At 34.6% G+C, this 22129-nt stretch overlaps 1 protein-coding gene across 1 annotated transcript in view; it reads left to right on the top strand.

Moving 5' to 3' along the window:
- The window catches only part of RFX7 (regulatory factor X7), a 142946-nt gene that overhangs the window by 82463 nt on the left and 38354 nt on the right, over window positions 1–22129 (top strand). The window contains exons 3-4 of the mRNA XM_003784374.2: window positions 15698–15780; window positions 17185–17307. Coding sequence (XP_003784422.1) covers window positions 15698–15780; window positions 17185–17307 — 206 coding nt within the window. The remainder of the gene's footprint in view (window positions 1–15697; window positions 15781–17184; window positions 17308–22129) is intronic.

The following is a 22129-nucleotide window of genomic DNA, read 5'->3' as shown; positions in this document are numbered from 1 at the left end:
TCTGCTGATATTCTTGATCAGGTAATCCAGGAAATTAAATCTCCACTTCCAATATTTAGTATCCAGCTTAGTGAATCTACAGACATTGCAAACTGTTCACAGTTGCTGGTTTACATGAGGTATATTAATGATGGCAACTTTAAAGATGAGTTTCTTTTTTGCAAACCTCTTGAAATGACAACTACTGCATGACACAGTTGGTTCATTTCTGAAAGAGCATAAGATCTCTTGGGAAAAGATTTGTAGTGTTTGCACAGATGGTGCTCCATTTAAGCTAGGATATTGATCTGGATTTCAACGTTTGGTACTGAATGAGTCACCAAAAGTCATCAGAACTCACTGTATGATTCATCAGCAAATATTAGCAACGGAGACTGCCACAAGAGTTATAAGAAGTAATGAAAAGTGTTATAAGTTCTGTTAATTTTGGAAAGGCGAGCACTTTTAAACAGTCGACTGTTTTTGCAACTGTGCAAAGAGTTGGATGCACCAAACAATGCTTTGCTATTTCACACTGAAGTCAGATGGTTGTTGAGAGGAAAAGTTTTAAAATATGTTTTTGAGCTTCGTGATGAACTCAAAACGTTTTTTAATCAGAAAGCAAGACCGCAGTTCAAAACATTTTTCAATGATAAAAGTGAACTGCAGAAAATAGCTTACTTGGTTGATATCTTTGCCATCTTGAATGAGTTAAATTTATCACTGCAAGGACCAAATACGACATGCCTCAATTTGTCTGAAAAGATCCGATCATTCTAAATGAAACTTCAGCTTTGGCAAAAAAAGTTGGATGAAAATAAAATTTACATGTTGTCTACCTTATCTGCTTCCTTTTTTTTTTGCAATTTTTGGCCAGGGCTAGGTTTAAACCCACCACCTCTGGCATATGGGGCCGATGCCCTACTCCTTTGAGCCACAGGTGCCACCCATCTGCTTCCTTTGAGGAACATGACATTGAACCAGACAAAGGGATTATGATGATAATTTCTGTGAAAGAACTCTTGCACATGCTTGTAAACAAAATTTCATTGTATTTTCCAAATCTACCTGACACCCCATTTGCACTTGCCAGAAGCCCATTCACAATCAAATTTGAAGATGTTCCTGAGACAGCACTAGAGGAGTTCATTGAACTTACTTATTAACAGTGATGCAGCGAGAACTGATTTCTCTACAATGCCAGTTAGAAAATTCTGGATCAAGTGTTTGCAGTCATATTCTATTCTGTCTGAGACTATGTTGTGCCTCCATTTCCAACAACATATCTTTGTGAAAGAGGGTTTTCCAGCTGGTTGGTTATCAAGTCTAAATACAGAAGTAGACTTGTTGTGGAAGATGATCTTCGTTGTGCTCTTGCAAAGACTGCCTCAGATTTTCTGATCTGGTGAGGAAGAAGCAATCTCAACCTTTGCCCTGACATTGGCTTTACGCATACTGTCGCAAAATGTAGCAATGTAGTTTACTGTTGTTATATTAAGACTGTTACCCATGCTACACCATGCTTCAAAACAAAATTTCATTTATTTGTAATTAGAAATAAATATTTCACAATATATAATTACATGTTGTTTTGTGATTAATCACTATGTTTTTTGTTCAATTTGTAACAATGAAGATACATCCTGCATATCAGATATTTACATTACGATTCATAACAGTAGCAAAATTACAGTTATGAAGTAGCAACGAAAATAATTTTATGGTTGGGGGGTCACCACAACGTGAGGAACTGTATTAAAGGGTCGTTGCGGCATTAGGAAGGTTGAGGACCACTGCCTTAAGGCGACAGGTGCTATCATTTGGATAATTGAGTAGTAAAGCAGGTTCTCTCCAAGGGATACTCTTGGTAGGGTCTTCTTGCAAGAGAATAAAGCAGAAAACTTGTGATCAATGTATCTTAGGTTCTAAATACTGATTAAGTAATATTTTAGAGACTGCTTTCTGCCTCCTAACTTCACTGACATAGTATTTGTCCTCCCGAGGAAAATTAACAACTTAAGCTCTCTACAAACTTTTTTGCTTTAGTGGACACCAAAATCTGTTACCAGATAAAGTTTAAGAACCAACTCACTGGGCATATATGAGTCGTCCATTACAAAATCTAAAACCTAAAAAGAGAATCACAGCAAAGGACTATCTCATGTTAAAAAATCCAATTTGGCATAGTATAAATTAGTTAGGAACAGGCAGGGGAATGCAGTGCAACCAGGCTGTCTATAGGAAGTCTCTTCACTTACCATAAGTGTGTGGAAGTTCAGTAGTACTTGAGTTTGCACTGGGGTTGTATCTGGACACTGTAGTAGAGAATATGTCCCTGGGTATAACCTTCCTGGTATCATTTCATCTTGTCTTGTAGCATCTAGGTGGTATGGCTTGCTCCATTTAAGTATTGTACTCTCCACATATCCCAGATTCTAAAACATATGGTTGCTCAGATACGGATTGGGTGGAAGTAACACAAACACAGATGTGGTCCAGCATATTGTGCATCCTGGTGCTTATAGTTTTGATAGTTTTCAGTTAGCTGTCATATTTTAAAAGTAGGAGAGTTGACGAGAAAAATTCGATTGTTTGATTCCTCTTGAAAACCTGGGACACTGAGCCCTTATTTCCACATGACAATATTTAGACCTAAGTAGTGGGTATCCCTTGGACACATGACATACACTCTTTAGTCTTCTAACTCCCTCTCTGTTACTAAAATATAAGGTAGTGCAGAGCATAGTAGGCACTCATTGAATGAATGAATAAATAAATAATCTCACTTAATTTTTAAACTTTTCAAGTCTGTCCTGTGATTAGTGTTTTAAATTAGAAGCCAATTCTCTTAATGTGCCTACTGCTAAAGTGATTGGGTACTAAAAGCTATCTGGTACATTAAGATATAGGATATCTGCTTTCTGACAACCAGACTAATACTAGAGTAGGGCCTTCTAAGAGAGATGACACATTCCCAGCAAACGTTTGCATAGCTCATTCAAGTAGTGATTCTTAACAAGAGGCACACCTCCTCTCCTACTTCCTAAAGGTGTATATACTGTGTCATCAAGGGAGTATATATGAGGTGTTTGGAATTTGAAAAGATTGTCTTCCTCCCTCTCCACCTGTATAGGAGAAAGTATGCTCTCTCATCTCAGGCCTTTGCTGAGATGAATCTGTGTGGTAACCAGGGTCAACTTACTGATCTAGATTTGATTGAAACTAAAAATTTTGTTTGATATATCTAATTAAAATATGTCATAGAAATAAATAAAATATATCATGTCTTGAAAAGGATTTATGGTCAGAAGATAGATTTTATCTTGTGAAATGGTACTGGGATTATATATAAAGACTTATCTCGGAATCTGACTTTTTCCTTCTATTCATTTGAAGAAGAAATAGTACATTTCAAAATGAAGAGCATGTTTATAGAATTTACTTGAGTAGGGAAACTTTGCAAAGGAGCCAAATTTTGTTTTGTTTTTGAGTATACGAAAAGAAATAATCATTATAAGGCCATGCCATTTGCAAGATTTTGAACTTTTTATTCTTTCCCTTTTTTTTATAGTAAACACTTGACTTACTATCTTCTAATGTGGGAGAAAATAGTTACTGACGTTTTTGTTTTTTCCTTTTGTTAATGGCCTCAAGTAGACTAAGTAGCCACTGCACCCCACATCATGAGTTCTGGTTACTTTTCTTTTTCATAGTTATGGAATGCTTTAACCATTGTCAGCTAGCTTCCAAATTCATTTTATTGTCTCAAAGAAGAATAGAAAAAAAATATGATTGCATTTTCTCATTATAACTTAGAAGAAACTCAATTTTCATTAATATCTTTTTATTTAAAGAGTGACATAAAACAATTATTTCATCTGATAGAAAACAAATGCATTCTTTTCATATTCTGATTTTTCAGTCTTTGTATTTTAAGTCATTTCTCTCTAGGAGAAAAAAGGAAGGCAAGTTTGCTAGGAACAGAGAACAGGGATTAAAGATCTGACTTTTCCTCTCTGTGGCCTACATCTTTGTTAAGTGCTATAGCTTTGTAATGTTGAAGAATCCAGTAGACATCCATTCTTTGGAAGCATTATGGTAGTAGGACCTTCAAGTACCATTTCTTCTTTCCATGCTGAAAATAACTTCAAGCACAGTGACTAGAAAAATCTTCTAAACCTTACCCTTCTTGTTAATGCCTCCACCCATATCACCAACAACTTGTAGAACCTTGGGATATTTTCAAATAGCACACAGAAATATCAGTAATAGCCTTTGCCACATGTGAGTGATACAGAGAAATGTTACATGATAATCCCATGATATATATGGTAACTTTTTATAAAATTTAACTATGGAGAAGAGTGTTCTCCTTAAGATGGCTCCTCTTTTGGATTCTATTTCTTTTCTTTTTAATTGTTGGGGATTCAATGAGGGTACAAGAAACCAGTTTACTCCGATTGTATTCATTAGGCAAAGTCCATCTTACAATCGTGTCTTGCCCCCCAAAGGTGTGTCACACCAAGACCCCACCCCCTCCCTCCTTCCCTCTAGCTGCTCTTCCTTTCCCCCATCCCCCTCCCTCCTTCTCTCTCTTTCTGCTCTCCCCTCCTCCCACCATGTCATTAATTGTTCTCATAGCAAAATTGAATACATAGGATTCATGCTTCTCCATTCTTGTGATGCTTTACTAAGAATAATGTCTTCCATGTCCGTCCTGGTTAATACAAAGGCTGTAAAGTCTCCATTTTTTAATGACTGAATAGTATTCCATAGTGTACATATACCACAGCCTCTTAATCCATTCCTGGGTTGGGGGGCATTTAGGCTGTTTCCACATTTGGGCAATTGTAAATTGAGCTGCAATAAACAGTCTAGTGCAAGTGTCCTTATGATAAAAGGATTTTTTTCTTTCTGGGTAAATGCCCAGTAATGGGATTGTAGGATCAAATGGGAGGTCTAGCTTGAGTTCTTTGAGGTTTCTCCATACTTCCCTCCAAAAAGGTTGTATTAGTTTGCAGTCCCACCAACAGTGTAAAAGTGTTCCTTTATCTTCACATCAAGCCAGTATCTGCAGTTATGAGATTTTGTGATGTGGACCTTCTCTCACTGGGGTTAGATGGTATCTCAGGGTGGTTTTGATTTTGCGTTTCTCTAATAATTAGGGACGATGAGCATTTTTTCAAATGTTTGCTAGCCATTCGTCTGTCTTCTCAAAGGGACTCAAATCTTATGGCTATGAACCCTATGCCTGTTTGAACCCTAGGACCTATTGTATGAGTATTTTAATAATGTGCCCTTGGTTTGCATTTCATTTGGTCCTTAGTTACTTTGGCACTTAGGTAACAATGATACTTTCTACTGTTACTCATGATATCAGTTTCAGAGATTCAGATTCCATTTTTACTATTACGACCTAAAAAATTCCTTGTGTTTTATGTTTCTTTCTCAAATTATTCTTTGATTTATTACTATCATTTTATGAACTCAGTTTTTAAAGGTATTTAATAGGCAAATATAAATAGCTAAGAAAATCAAAGTATATTTTAAAGCACATTCATGAAAATAACCACCATTTGGATACAATGAATGTCCCTGGTTAATCTCTTTGACTTTTTCTTTCATAATTTGATCTATTCCTAATTTTGTGTGCAGCACCTTCCCAATATTCTACATAGAAGCCTACTGAGAAATATTGTACATATCTATCTTTAAGTGTGAATTTACCAGTACTAACATTGCAGTCCCTCTGAGTTTCTTAAGTTTGGAATTTTTCCAGACCTGACTATAGTTTAGGCAAATTCAAAGGAATTTTTTTGGTTTGTTTTTTAGTTTGTTTTCAGATGGCCATAGATTTCATAGATTACCCAGCAGAATTAGGAAGAAAATGAAGTGAAAAATAGATTTTGAGTTTTGCTCAAGTTTGCTCGTCAGCCTTGCTTCAGTTTTTTTTTTTTGGCTGTCCCCTAGTCACTGATGTCTTTCAGATTGACTAGATCACATTTTCTATCTTAGAACATTTTGAACAGAAAATAAGGCCATTTTCATTTTATCTAATTCGGTAGGTTTATAAATAGAAGGGAAGATCCTTACAATAATAGAAGTACAATAAAAGTTTACTCTCCTCATTTGATTTATATTTTTTAGAACTGAGAATAGAAAAACAATTTGTTCTTAACATTATTTATAGTAGGTAGCCCTCCAAAGAAGATCACATGCCTCCACTACCCCCTTCAGGGTTCTCATAACAAGTTAGGAAACTGACAATTTCTGAAAATTAAGAATTCTAAGCAACATGCACAGAAAATAGAGTCCTCAGACTTTTTTTTACTATTTTCCTTATTCAATCTCGTGGAACAATTGAAAAAATATAGTATCTGAAAAAAATATAATACCAGGTATGGTAATAGTTTCTGTAAACTAAAAAGGCTTGTAGAATAAGGTTTCTGTCTTCTGCCTCTTGGTCCTTTTGTCAGTGATGCTGGTGAAGGAGGTGTCACGTGAGGAGGAAACATAGAATTTTTTTTTTTAATTTACAAAATCAGGGGCAGGCAAATCTAAGCATAATCCTCCTATCAGTATATTTATTCTCTCTCCTTATGTGATAACTCAACTGAAGAAACAATTAAACTGAGTAATTTAGGTTTCTGGATTTGAAGCTGTTCTAAATAACAAAGTTAAAGTAAAAGCTTTCAAGAGGGCAAAAGACAAGAACAGCTTTTCAAAAGAAGGTAGACTAATGACCAATAAACCTATGAAAAAATGCTCAACTCTCTAATCATTGGGGAAATGCAAATTAGAACAACATAGAGATATCACCTAACTCCAATAAGAATGGCTCTTATCAAAAAATCCCAAAGCAACAGATGCTGGCATGGATGTGGAGAAAAAGGAACACTTAGACAGTGTTAGTAGGACTGCAAACTAGTACAACCTCTATGGAAAGTAGTACAAAGATACCTCAGAGAACTAAAAGCAGATCTACCATTTGATCCAGCAGTCCCAGTACTGGATATTTAATACCCAAAAGAAAAAAAATTATAAAAAAGACATTTACACTTGAGTATTGATCGCAACACAATTCACAGTCACAAAGATTTGGAAACAACCTAAGTGCCCATTAATACATGAGTGGATTAATAAAATGTAGTATATACCATGGTGTACCACTCAGCCATTAAAAAATTGGTGATCTTACATCTTTTGTAACAACTTGGATGAACTGAGACCATTCTTCCAGGTGAAGTTTCATAAGAATGGAAAAATAAACATCACGTGGACACAGTACTAAATTGGAACTAGTCAATCAACACTTATGTGCACGTATAGAAGTAAAACTCAACAGAAATTAAGTAGGTAGGAGGGGGGAGGACGGGATGGGTAAATTAATATCTAATTGTGACCCTATAATTCACACTTTCTGGGTGAAGGACATACTTATAACTTTGACTAAAAATGTACAAAAGGAAAACATGTGTACCCATGTAACATTCTGAAATTTTAAAACATGAAAAGTTTTATAAAAAAATTATTTTACTGATACCAGTATGAAAAGTAAAGGTTAATGGACTAAGCAGGGACATGTTACCCTGATTGGTCATCTTTCATCAGAACTCAGTCGTTGTTAATCTGGCCTTACTTTGAAAGGTGTTTAATAAACCTCTGTGAGTTTCTGCTGATTTTAGAAATAATGATCCTTGGATATACTTTCACCATCAAGGATTTGCATGAAATCTTCTCAGGTAAGTCCTTATCATTACAGTCTTCATAGCCTCGGCCTTTCCCCAGTTTTGTGACCTTGTTTTTAAAAAAAGCCTGAGAGAGAAGACTGTCATAATAAGAAACACATTACTTCAGGCTTCAAACAAAAGAAATCAATCTTTATTAACATTTGAGAAATTCTGGCTTAAACCTGATGCTTCACATTTTTGAGATGGTCCCTAAAAATAGCAGCATCTCTCCACTTGGACTACTTTTAAACTGTACTCTTTGAAAGACACTTTTTAGTTCAGATTAATATAAGGGTACGTACAATTAGGTTACCTTGTTTGCATTTGTTAGGTAAAGTCCAAGTTGTAGTTGAGTCCTTCACCCAGGAGGTGTGCCATATACCCCTCCATTGTGCCAGTTAAGTGAGAGCACACCAAACTCCCTCCCTCCTTCTTCCCCCACTCCTGCTCCCCTCTCTTGAATTTAATTGTGTTTTTCTCTCATGTGGGCATGTGTTTGTTCAGTTACTAGTTTCATATTGAGTACATTGAATGCTTGCTTTTCCAGTCTTGTGATACTTTACTTAGGAAGATGGTCTCCATATCCTTCCAGGTAAATACAAAGGATGTAAAGTTTCCATCTTTCTTTATGGCTGAATAGCATTCAATAGTATACATATGCCATAGTTTATTTATTCACTTGTGGGTTGATGAGCACTTGGGTTGTTTCCACATCTTGGCAATTGTGAATTGAGCTATGATAAACATTCTAGTATAAATGTCCTTAAACTGTATTTTATGCCAGCAAATAACAGGAACATATTTTCTTACCATCTGTTTGAAGGCCTTAAGTTCTGTTAATAACACATTCAAAATTCTACCTGGTTCTCTGCAATCCATTTAATATATGTTGACAGTTTAGAAACAGATATTTGAGCAGATGAGCAAGAAAATACCCCAAAATTAACTATTTGAAATATAGAATATTATTTTGGGTATTTTTTGTTTTTCTATTTTATTTTATTTTTAATCTTTTTTTTTTTTTTTTTTTGCAGTTTTGGCCAGAGCCAGTTTTGGACCCACCACACCACCCCCAGTATATGGGGCTGGCGCCCTAGTCACTGAGCCACAGGCACCGCCGTTGTTTTTCTATTTTAAAGAAGAGTGGTGTTGCTCTGTCGCCCAGGCTGAAGTCCTGTGACACAATCATAGCTCACTGTAACTTTGAACTCTTGAGCTCAAGTGATCCTCCCACCTCAGCCTCCTGATTAACTAGGACAACAGGCATGCACCATTATGCCCACCTAATTTTTAAATTTTTTGTAGAAATAAAATCTCACTTAGTTGCCAAGTTGGTTTCAAAATTCTGGCCTCAACAATCCTCCTGCCTCAGGTTCATAGAGTGCTAGGATTATAGACATAAACTACCACATGTAGCCTGCTTCAGGTCTTTATTATGTAGAGGACAAATAGAAAGTTTCACATTTTTTTCCCAAGCCCAACCTGGGAAGAGCTGCTGTTTCTGACCTCTTCTACTGAGGGTGATTAACTCCTTTCTCTCTAGTAGAACAACCATTGGTCAGAACTATTTTCTGGTTTCAATTACATGTTAATGGCTCAGGAAGAAATAATATCTTCCTTTTTCTACTCTTATCCTAAGGAAAGTTAGTGCTGCTGAAACTTTGTGTTCAATAATTTGTGGCTAAATCTGATGTTCACATATAAAATCTTGGAGCCTTGCTATCATGGAGTGCCTCTCAAGTTAGTGGAGGTCTCTGGACTAAATACTTCCCGAATTCCTTAAGATAAAGATACCTTCCCCATGGCCAAGTTCATTGTAGCATTATTCACAATAGCTAAGAAATGAAAGCAACCTAGGTGTCCATTATGAGATACAGAAAACATATAAATACACAATGAAACTATTCAGCATTAAAAGGCAGAAATATGGTCATTTGTAGCAACATAGAAGGCAGCTGGGAAAGGGGAAGATGATGAAAGGGTGCAGTGTTTTCAGTTAGGAGGAATAAGCTTTGTGATCCATATTGCACAGCACAGCAACTATAATAATATATCGTGTATTTAAAATTGCTAAAAGAATAGATTTTAAATGTTTCACCACAGAAAGTATGCAGGGGATGGATTTATTAATTAGCCTTCTTTCATCCTTCTACACTGTAAACATATATCAAAATATCACATCATACCCCATAAATAATACAATTATTATTTGTTAATTAAGAAAAAAGTTTTTAACAAATTTTAATATCTTTTTCAAGTAAGTCTTTTTTTTTTTTTTTGGAGACAGAGCCTCAAGCTGTCCCCCTGGGTAGAGTGCCGTGGCATTACAGCTCACAGCAACCTCCAACTCCTGGGCTCAAGTGAGTCTCCTGCCTCAGCCTCCCAAGTAGCTGGGACCACAGGCGTCCGCCACAACGCCCAGCTATTTTTTTTTTGGTTGCAGCCGTCATTGTTGTTTGGCGGGTCCGGGCTGGGGATTCGAACCCACCACCTTAGGTGTACGTGGCTGGCGCCTTAGCAGGTTGAGCCACAGGCGCCGAGCCTCAAGTAAGTCTTGTTGATGGAATTTGATTTATAAATTCTTCTGCCAAACATCTGATTGTAAGCAATTATGAAGGTTTTATTGCATTTAAAAAGAATAATATTTATATAATAATAACAATCCTAAAAATTGAATATAAGCTGAACACTTTTCCTAAGTAAATACTATGACCCAAGTAATGGGGAACAAATAGGCTTATTTTGTAGAATCATATGTACAAGACTTTTAACCTGTTTTGTTTTGTTTTTTTTAAGTGAAAGTTAAGCACAAAAAGGCATGAAGTCTGTATATTCTAAACTGATACTGGGTACAGCAGCTCACACCTGTAATCTGAGCTCTCTGGGAGGTGGAGGCAGGAGAATTAAGTGATGTCAGGAGTTTGAGACCACCTCGACCAAATGTGAGACCTTATCTTTGCTAAAAAATTTAAAAATTAGCCGGATGTTGTGGCAGGTACCTATAGTCCCAGCTACTCAGGAGGATTGCTTGAACCCAGGAGTTTGAGGTTTCTGTGAACTAGGCTGATACCACGGCACGCTAGCCAAGGCAACAGAGTGAGACCCTGTATCGGAAACTAAATAAATAGGCTCAGCACCCATGGCTCAGCGCCCGTAGCTCAGTGGTTAGGGTGCCTGCCACATACAACAGAGCTGGCGGGTTCGAACCCATCCTAGGCCTGCTAAACAACAATGCCAACTACAACAACAAAAAAAAGAAAGAAAGAAAAAGAAAAGAAATAAATAAGTAAACTGGCGCTTTCAACCTTTATTTAAAGCCCATGCCCCATTTTATAAAATATAAATATTATGAAATTTCTAAGTTAGTTAAATACTATTCTAAAAATGAGCAAATGGAAGTATTTGTGATTACAAGAGGTACCCCTTTTTCTGTCCCCACATTTTTATCTGCATATATAAAAGCATTTTTCAGTTTTCTCAAAAGTGGTAGAGGAAAGAGTCTGTCTATATTAAACAGAATGTTCTAGGGTGTGCTGCTGTAACTGAGTAAGACTGAAATACCGATGACCTAACCACAAAAATTTATTTTCATTCACATAACAGACAGCAGAAATCATTAGAGGTCTCTGCTCCAGATAGTCCTTCAGAAACCCACATTAACAGAAACCCTAACATACTGTCACCAGTGACATACATGGCTTCCAAGGTGTCACAGAGTGGGAAATGGGCTGACACATTTTGATTCTTAGCTGTGCCAGTTGAAAGTAAGTTACATCACTGATGGTCAGGTTCTTGGACTAATCACCTGACCACAAGCTAACTGCAAAGCTGAGAAATGTAAGTGAGCAGTTAGAACATTTGATGGCACTGTCTCTGTCACATATTCTCGTCACTACTTGCACCTTAATGTAAGTAGAAGGAATTAGATAGCTCTATACTGCTACTTCCTTGTGTCAATATTTTTGATCAGTGATAGTTTCAGAAGGGAAGGGAGTTAAATGATAGGATTCAAACACCAAACACTACTTTGAACTTCTTGATCTTACATTACATCTTTATTTTTCCCTCAGTCATTTATCAGAGTGAATATTGAATCTGGTGGTTTTGCTACAAGCTTTTCCATCCAATGTGAAAGATCAAAGCAGCATCATGGTAATTTGCGACCTTAAATCTGTAGCATTGCTTTCTTTCATAGCCAAAACTCAGGAAAACCATAAATGTATATGCTTATGAAAATGGGATGATGACACACAAGGTCTGTCCACTTATTTGGGAATAAACAAGGAAACTTTACCAAGAATTCTCCAGAGGAGTTTCCTGGAATGTGTTTGACATCTCAGTAAACTTTAGTTCATAGATTTGAAATGTGTAAGAAAGAGGACTTCATAAGCTTTCAGACAGTATCCTCGACTATAATAGTATAAACATTACCAGTTTGTTCATTCAACAAACTACAATAATTTTTGAGGTTCTCACTAAACTCAAAGTTTTCAATAACTTTGCTTTGAGAACTTGTTCTCAAGAAAGCAAAGACAGTTAAACCTAGGGATTTAAGGATATTATTGGTGTTTGTCATTTGAAGTTTCAGGACAAATCTTCAGATACGTCAAGATCTCTTAAAAATTTTCTTTTATGGCTCAGCGCCTGTGGCTCAAGGGGCCAAGGCGCTAGCCACATACACCTAAGGTGGTGGGTTCAAATCCAACCTGGGCCCGCTAAAACAACAATCATGGCTGCAACCAAAAAATAGCCAGGCATTGTGGCGGGCACCTATAGTCCCAGCTACTTGGGAGGTTGAGGGAGAAGAATCGCTTGAGCCTAGGAGTTGGAGGTTGCTGTGAGCTGTGATGTCACAGCACTCTACCCAGGGCTACAGCTTGAGGCTCTGTCTCAAAAAAAATTTTTTTTTCTTTTATTATAATAAAATGTGCATAGCATAAAATTTACCATTAGCAATGTTTAATACATTCATGAAACTGTATAACCTCCACCTCAATCTAGTTCTAAACATTTCATCACTCCAAAAGGAAACTTTATACCCTTTAAGCAGTCAGTCCTCATATTCTCCTTCCCTTTGCTTCTGGCACCCACTGATCTATTTTCTGTCTCTAGGAATTTGCCTATTGTGGGGATTTCATTTAAATGAAATCATATGATATGTGGCCTTTTGTGTCTGTGTGTCTGTCTTCTTTGACTTAGCTTAAAGTTTTCAAGGTTATCCATGTTGTACTATGTATCAATACTCCATTCCTTTTATGGCTGAGTAAAGAATTTTAAGTTTATGCAGTTGTTCTTTTCTCTAGTGCTATCAAAATGGAGCAACATTATCCTTCATTTCATAAATGCAGACAAACATAATTCATTTTGAGAACCAATGAATTTCAACATGGAAAAGAAAACTTTCATTCTTTTAACATTTAAATCTTTACAAAACACCATATAATCTGTTTTTAACATACTTACCATATGATACTCTTGCCTTGATAATCAAGCAGGGTTAGAGTTTTCTTCTGACCAATAAGCATTGTTTTAGAAGCCAGTGATTAGGAGTGAATGACACAATATATTTAAGACCAGAAATCTTCTTGGTGAGCTAACTAAACCTTGCTGAACTAAACTACTATCACTATACACTTGAGTCCTTTTATTGCCATTTGCTTCATAGAATTTTGATATTACCAATTTTAGTGCTACTCTCCAAAGTTTTAGCACAGTGGTTATGGCATCAGCCACTTATACCGAGGCTGGCAGGTTTGAACCCAGCCTGGGCCAGCCAAACAACAGTGACAGCTACAACAAAAAATAGCTGGGCATTGTGGCAGGCGCCTGTAGTCCCAGCTACTTAGGAGGCTGAGGCAAGATAATCACTTAAGCTCAAGAGTTTGAGGTTGCTATAAGCTGTGATGCCATGGCACTCTACCCAGGGCAACAGAGTAAGACTCTGTCTCAAAAAAAAAAAAAAGCACATAGTAAACAAAATAGTAGTTGAACAGTAATTGAACCTTTATAAATTTTCATTGTTTGAAGAACCGCCCCCCTCAATAAAATAGGTTTCTGAGTTTAACTTTTTCAAAACTACTTTTTTACATCCTCCTTATCTCTATGATGCTTTATCCTAATTTAGAATATGTTCTGAAATGTATTCTCTTTCCTGGAATCACTTCTCTTATAATTTTCTCTACTGTATGTGGAAATTTGAAAACTATATAGACATCAGTGTTTTACCAACATTGGTTTTATTATCCTTAGTGATCAAAAATGAGCTCTTTAATTACATTCTCAAACCTGGCCCTTAATAATATATATGTTTTACTATTATAATCTTTTCTGAATTTAATACAATAGACATTGTTGCAAAGAGTGTCTTAGGAAGTATATTTGAGACAGATTAAAATGGGGAGATGTTAGAGAAAGAAAAACCAGTGAGTTAGACATTTTACAATTTAAGTATCATCAAAAGTTCCTTAAGGGCAAATACTGTGTTATATTTTTCATCTGTGTTGTGTTGTCCCATCCGTATAATCCGTGATTAACAACATAGGTTTGTAGTTATCTTACATCATTTGTGGAACATGGCAAAACACAAAAGCAAATAAGTGAATGAATTCTCCTTATTGTTGAAAGAAAGATGGCTAAAGACCTAGAATAATGTGATAGCAGTGAAAATACTGAGGTTGGAAGAAGTAAGGCAAAGAGTTATAAGGCTAACTAAGGGATTAATGTGATATACCAAGAACAGCATTAAGCAGACTCCAAAAATAAACAGTGAAAACTAGAGAACAGAAAGATGATGATAAATAACAGTTGAGATGGGAATGTCTTTTTGTGTGTTTTCTTTGAGGAGAGAGCTACACAGGCTATAGCTGTAAATTTATTAGATATTGAAGCAAGAGCTAATTGCAAAATACCTATAGACAGTGGGATTAAAGACTAGACTTGGTAGCTATTTGTATATACCTGATTATGTCATTATGAGGATCATTAAACTTTTGTGAATGAGTTCTGGCAGAATAAGAATAGGCTGAGTTTTATTATTTTTATTTTTTTCAAATATTGGACCTCTGTTTAAGCTTTGCTTTATTAAGGTTTAATAAACTCTGCTACCAGGAGTAGCAGTAATCTGTCCACATTTTCCATTAGAATGGAGTTTTGCTTAAATTAGGCTACCAAAATTTTACTACATGGGTATTTTTATTGTAATAAGATATATGGCACATTTGAAGCTATTATTTATCAAACTCAACTGGGGAAAGAAAACTATAAAAAAGAACACAGAATTGTTTTAAAGGGTACATTTATAGACAAAACGACATAGTTTCAGAGTGGTTGCAATAGAGAATCTTAAAAGTAGGTACTCTAAACAGCAGCTACTGTTGCCAAGTCAAAGAATAATTTCATCTGCATAGTCCAGAAAGGTTTATTGGTTTTATTTCAGTATTTTTAACCTCACTTCCATCCACAGGTAATAGCAGCATCATTAGTCACATGTTCTAAATATTTGAGAATTAAAAAAGGATCCTAGAAATCATGTCTTTCATTTTACAGTTGTAAGGAAAATTTGTTAGCTCATTGAAGCCTCATAGCCAGTAAATGATTGGGTTAAGACAACTTAACTAATAAATGTTTCTCTTGACTCCTAGTCTGGTACTTGGTCTGTAATATAAAACCTTCTTTCTTTAGATACGATTAAAAATGAGAACCTTTTGTCTAAGCATTGATCTGTGATTTTATTTATACCTATAAGAGCTAATAGCAAAGTACCACTTTTCTTTTTTCTAACCTTTTTATGTGCAATACATTTATCAAATAACCTAGTTGTATTATTTTAATAATGAGGGGAAAAAAGCCTGCGTTTTGTTTTATTTGGCAGGTGATTCATGTCATCTAGTTTAAATTTAGATAGTTGGTATCTTTTGGAAGATGTTAGTGATTTTGTTGGGAAAATTAATATTTTTTAAAATGATCTGTTTTTAATCCTTTGTAATCAGCAAGAAGTTGAGAAGTTTACAGACATAGAGAAACTCTACCTCTACCTTCAGCTGCCTTCTGGTCTCAGCAATGGAGAGAAAAGGTATATCTGTTCTTGTCTCTGCTGTAATTACATTGTTTATAGGACATCCCTAGGATGTATGTGAAGTATGTGTGTTGTGGTTGTTAATTGTTATACAATAACCCTAAATTCATCAGAATGCAGAATGGCAAAACAATAAATTGCTGCCATCTTTGATGATATTTGATTAAGTGTTTACTTGTAGTTTTTGCTACTTCATTTGTTCACCTGAGTAAATGGTACGAAATGTGATTTAGATTTTGTTTTATAGACAGATTTAGATATATTTATACAATCAGAGGGCTTGTGAAAATGAAACAGAAAACCAAAGAATAAACAGATAAATATTTATTTATTCCTTATTGTGCAGAATAAGGTACAAGAGTTTGTTTTTTATAAATTCTGTTAGGTAAGCATGTCATGGACTATAAAACAGAAAATGAAGTGTATGGAACATTAATTCATAATAAATGTAAGGTATTTAAATGCTTGGGGTATTAACTGTAGTTTCATCCTTAAAAATATTTGAGTCTCATTTAGAAAATGTGGAGACAAGTTGTTGATTCAATCACTCTATTCCTACGAGTTTCTTTACCCTTTTAAATATGTCTCAAAATTCATTTTATTCATATAAATTATCATTAACATTCTATTCTTTTAAGTGTATATAAAAAGAAATGGAGTGAAAATTCTTTTACCTTTTCTCCCTCATATCAAGTTTTGTTTTTGTTTTTTTACTTTAGTCATTTTCTTTCTTAGAAACTTGCTCAGTATTTTCTTTGGAATTAAATAAATTATTAATATAGATAGCTGAGATGGATGTCAGAATCAGTACAGCAGCTTTCCTCATGCTGTCTTTGGTATCTATTTCCTGGAATGAGTTTATACATGCTACTGCCATATAATAAAAGGTTTAGATGTTTGGTGGATATAGTTAGCCTGATACAGGCAGCTTGACTGCAGGAAAGAATGTAGGGAAGATTTGTCTTTTTAAGATCTCTCTGGTGCAAATTCCATTCTGGAACAGAGAATGTTTTAGCAAGATTTAAAGGTAATTACTTCTGTATATATTTTTTGAGTGTGTTGAGCAAATAGAAATAAATAATTCTTCTGTAGTTTTTGTTATAAAGTTTGATGATTTGATAAGTGCAGGCCAATGAACAAATAACCACTGAGAGGTAATTTTGTGACACCATGGGGAGGGATAAAATAGGGAAATAATTTTCATCTAACACCAATGTAGAAGATGGCTCACAACCACAGGTGGACAATTAGTATGTGAGGTACTGGCCATGTTCTAAGTTTAGTTTGGTTAATTATAGTATATTTGCACACCATTCTTTAGTGGAACACTTAGGCCTGGGTCAAAAAAATCAATGAACTGCTGTTTAATTCAACTAAAACATGTTCTTATTTTATGATTAGTGATCAGAATGCCATGTCATCCAGTCGGGCACAGCAAATGCATGCCTTTTCCTGGATTCGGAATACCCTAGAGGAACATCCTGAGACTTCACTACCCAAACAGGAAGTCTATGATGAGTACAAGTAAGTATTATGTGTAATACGGCATGCAGATCTGTTGAAGAGGTAAAGTACTATACTTGGCTACAACGATTTGTTTTATCATTGGTGAATCTCAAGCTGGTACAGGGGAATTGCTGTTAGAAATCTCTAAGATTCTTTCCAGCTCTAGCTTCTCTGGTAGCATGTGCAATAAAGGCCAGAATAAAAGAATTTCTGTAGAGTTCTTCAAGATGACAGGAGGGATATCCAAGAATAGAGGGATAGTAGCATAGGATTGCTGAATAATAGGAGTCCTGTAGCATTCTTAAGGATGATGGAAAGTGGGTTAGAAAGATAGTAGACGACAATAAATAACTTAATGCACAAGGAAAAATTAAAACACTAAAACATTGAAAAACTTTGACTTTTTTTTTTTTGAGATAGTTTAATTTTGTTGCCCTCAATAGAGTGCCATGGCATCATAACTCACAGCAACCTCAAACTCCTAGGCTCAAGTGATTCTTTTGCCTCACCCTCCTAAGTAGTTGGGACTACAGGTGCCCACTATAACACCTGGCTATTTTTAGAGACGGGGGTCTTACTCTTGCTCAGGCCGGTCTCCAACCTATGAGCTCAGGCAGTCTACCGCCTTGGCCTCCCAGAGTGCTAGGATTTATAGGTGTGAGTCACCATGCCCAGGCCAAAACTTTGGCCCCTTTCATGAGTCAGAATTTCTTATAATTCTTCTCTTTACTAACCAAAGGATATTGTGAAGTTTTTTAGAGTCTTGGTCCGTTGCTGGGGCTAGAGTACAGTGGCATTATCATAGCTCACTGTAATCTTGAACTCATGAGTTCAAGCAATCCTCTCACTTTAGTCTCCTAGAATAGCTGGGACTACTGGTGTACATCATCATGCCTGGCTTTTTAAAAACTTTTTGTATCCTCCCACGTTGGCCTCCCAAAGTGGTAGGATTACAGGTGTGAGCCTTTGAGCCTGAGCCTGGCCAAAAGTTATTTACTCAAGAATAAGAGAGTTCAGTTATACATGTATTTTATTTAAATATAGAGCATATAAGTATACAGATAAATAGACCCTGCTAAATAGAGAAAGGTTAATAGATGCCAAATCTAGTCTTGTTTAACATTTTTATAATTGATTTGAAAGAAGGAATTTATTCTGGCAGAGTAAGTAAAACCAAATTTGGGGGATTATTCGCATGTCCAACCAACAAGCATCAATTTGTTATATTTATGCAATTTGGAAGAAAAGCATTAAATTAGTGCTATTGTTAACCAATATAAGATGTTAAGGAACTATACTTAATGAGAAGATTATTGGTATCTGAAAAGAAAACGTCTATCCTCACTCTAAATTCTTATTATCTCACAAAAAAAAAAAAAAAAAGAAAGAAAACAGAACTGGAGGAAAATCTATAGAAAAATGTCTGAAATGATCAAAAGAACAAAGTTAAACTAAAGAACTTTAGATTTTTTTTCCTATTTAGAAAGGTTTAAACTAAGAGTGCATGTGATCTAAGTTGTTTATTCTCTTAATCAGCAACGGTCTGTTGAATACCTGCTATATGCCAAATGCTGTGATAAGTTCTGAGTTTCAGTAAGACTGATACAGTCCCTGTTTTTACTAAGAATATTTATAGTAAGCATGAATTCTTCATTAAATTGAAGTTAATTAAAGTAGAGATAACTCTGAAATTTCAAAGCAATTTTGAATTTGATAAAAGGTCACAAATATAAGGCAAACTCGTGTGATATATTGAAGAAACCCAGGATTGAAGATCAAGAGAATAGATTCTGACAATAAAATTTGTGTGACTTAGACAAATGTTTTAACTGCTTTGTCAGTTGGCTTATCTATAAAATGAGTCAGTTAAAGATGTATACAGTTTCTTTTAGCTCTAAAATTCTATAAGTTGTTTGAAGTAGGAAATGTTGAAAAACTAGCCAAGGATGTCTTGCTAGTTTTCCAAAAGGCAAATTGGGCAGATAAATATATGACATTTCCACTATGGACTGATAATGGAATACAGTATATTCATATATTTTTGAAATGATGACTTTCTCTGCACACCCTTCTTACCAGCATTAGAGACAGTACCCTGCATTTGTGGAAGTGTGATCTTGGTCTATGACAGCAGTCTTTATATTCCTAAAAATTTCCTGATTTTGGCAAGGTATGGTATTTGGCAAGGCATGGTCATATTTCTTTATAATATTTTTCTGAAAGTAATTTAGAGAGATTAGAGTTTAAAAAAGAATTGGAGAGAATGGTACAAATAGTAATATAGTAGTGTACATCAAGTATTTGAGTCTGGGTATTTGTCAAAAAAAAACTGTTTTACTAAGAATATACTTACTGTTTTATTCCCTACATGCTTTGACATAGCCAGCACTAATTTAATACGTGCATTAAGAGTAATGAGAATGGAATCTGATCCCTGACATTAATAACAAAATTTGTATTGTAGAGGACTTTGTAAATTTTCTACTGTACTTTTGTCCCCTTGTTTAGATGGGAACATTGAAATTCAGAGAAGTTAAGTGACTCTCTGAGATCTAAGACTAGAACTCAAATATAATGAATGGTTCATACTTAGGTGAGAAGGCAAGCTTGTTAAATTTGAGCGATAGCAAACTGAGCGTATGTAAAACATTATGTAAATAGTTAGAAATACTACTAATATTATTTGGCTGGGACTTCCACGTAGTATGAATAAACAGGCTGCTCAAAGTATGAATTAGTTTATGTAATTAGTAATTACATACTAATAATACGGGTATTGTAAGAGACACAGCTTAGTAGCCTGACATGTGCTCGCAAGAAACTGTGTTGGTGTTTCCACAGAAATATAGCATGGGGGAGCTTTAGGTTATCTCCTCATTGCCTAAAGCTGCAGTTTGCTGTGTGAGTTCAAATTATTTAACACATGAAAAATGTACAAAGAGTACAGAAAGGCAAAAAATAAATCAAAGTATTAGGAAATATCTAGTTTAAAAAATTTTAATTATGTCTTCTAAATAAATAGATGACAGCTATATATTTTTTAAGAACTAGGATTATAAATCACAGGAGAGATTTCAATTAGGCAAAAAATATTTCCTGTCAATAAAGATTTTTAGAGAAATTTTCTCCTTTCCGAAAGGCCTTTTTAGGACAATTCTTTTTTTTTCAATTTGGAGTATATAAATGAAATTTCCTTAATAAAAATTTAGCATAGAAGGACTAATGGACTCTGTTCTGAATATTCATTTGAAAATAATGTTATTAACATGAAATGTGCCTTTATGTGAATTTTAAGCTGTTCCTGTTGTGTTATGAACCCTTTTACAGTTCATTGCAATGATGTTTAGATATATTTGTATAAAAATCTATACCTTTAAAAATCATTAAGATCAAAATCCCTTTGATTAAAAATATTAAGATATAACCTAAGAAAGTAATGACTGGCTTCCTTCAACTATATTTTCTTATCAAATTAAGATACTAATAAAACGAAAAAGCTTTAAAAAGCTTTTTGCGTTCACAGACAGTTTAATTTACAAACCTTTATGAGCTGTTTTATTTGTTGAAATGTTTGAATTCTAATTATGTTCATTAAAATGACATTAATGCATTTATTTTTCTATTTTTCTAATTATAAAATAATGAGTATTCATCATGAAAGTCTTGGCAAATGATTATAAATGTATAAAGACGAAAAGTAGCACCAGTAATCCCACTATCTGAAAATAATCATTTGCTTTGTTTCCTTTTGCTTTTTCTAATGCCTTTTATCTGTATATTTTGTCCGCAGTGTTTATACGGTTCTGGGGTGAGAGACTAGTTGTGTATAACACTAGAGTATACATCCTTGTATGTATAATTTAGTGTAAATTATCAAAATTGTGATTGCTGGCTAACCATTATATAGTCATTATTTCTTTATCGTTTACTAAATGTATTTCTTTCTTATATGTCAGTTCCTATGTCTATTTCTTAAGGATTATTAATCTTTATATATTAAAGATTACAATAATAAAATGTAAATGTTTTCCTGATGTTTGTCATTTAATTTTAGTTCATTTTTCAAAAGTAATCTTATCCATTTTTATCACAGCTTATAAAATTGCTATTATAAGCTTTATAAAAACTTTACCTGTGCCACTAGCCACTGAGTGCTCATCTATATTTTTCCTAGTATTATTTCCTAGTATATCTCCTAGTATTATATTTTTCCTAGGTAGTATTTTATATATATAACTCTTTAGTTTATCTGCTCTTTATTTTGCTAAATGTCATTAGATGAGGCATTTATTTATTTATTTTACATACACATGTGTTTATTTGGTTTCTACTTTTGGCCTTCACACAATTAAAAAGGCTTAAAATGTAATAACGATAACAATGTCTAAGATAAGGACTAGAAACAAAAACCTTGTAAAGAGCAAACGAAAATAAATACATTCAGAGAAGAAATCAGATGATTGCTGCAACGAAATATTGAGCAATAATAATAATGATGATGCAAAAAAAGTAGCATTCACATTGTCAAATAAGAGTATGTCTATTATAAAATGCTTTGACTCTGAGGTTCAGTATGGAGTCATCAGTTAACTTTTTCTTCTTATTTTTTTCCCCAAAGTCTCAAAAAATAGACAACTAATATTTATAAATAAAAATAAAAGATAATTTTCAAAAACAGATCATGCCAAATCTTATAGATAATAGAAAAAGAAGAAATACTTCAAAATCATTCTACTTCATCTGGATATACCTGATATTAAAATTGGAAAAAATATATTATTATAAAGGGAAATTATAAACATATTTTAAATGAGGATGCAATATCCTAAACAACATATTA

This window comes from Otolemur garnettii, unplaced genomic scaffold (assembly GCF_000181295.1).
Source record: "Otolemur garnettii isolate 467f Iridium unplaced genomic scaffold, OtoGar3 scaffold00011, whole genome shotgun sequence".
NCBI classification, from domain to species: domain Eukaryota; kingdom Metazoa; phylum Chordata; class Mammalia; order Primates; family Galagidae; genus Otolemur; species Otolemur garnettii.
Note: the sequence above shows the minus strand (reverse complement) of the source record. Positions and strands in the feature narration are given on the sequence as shown.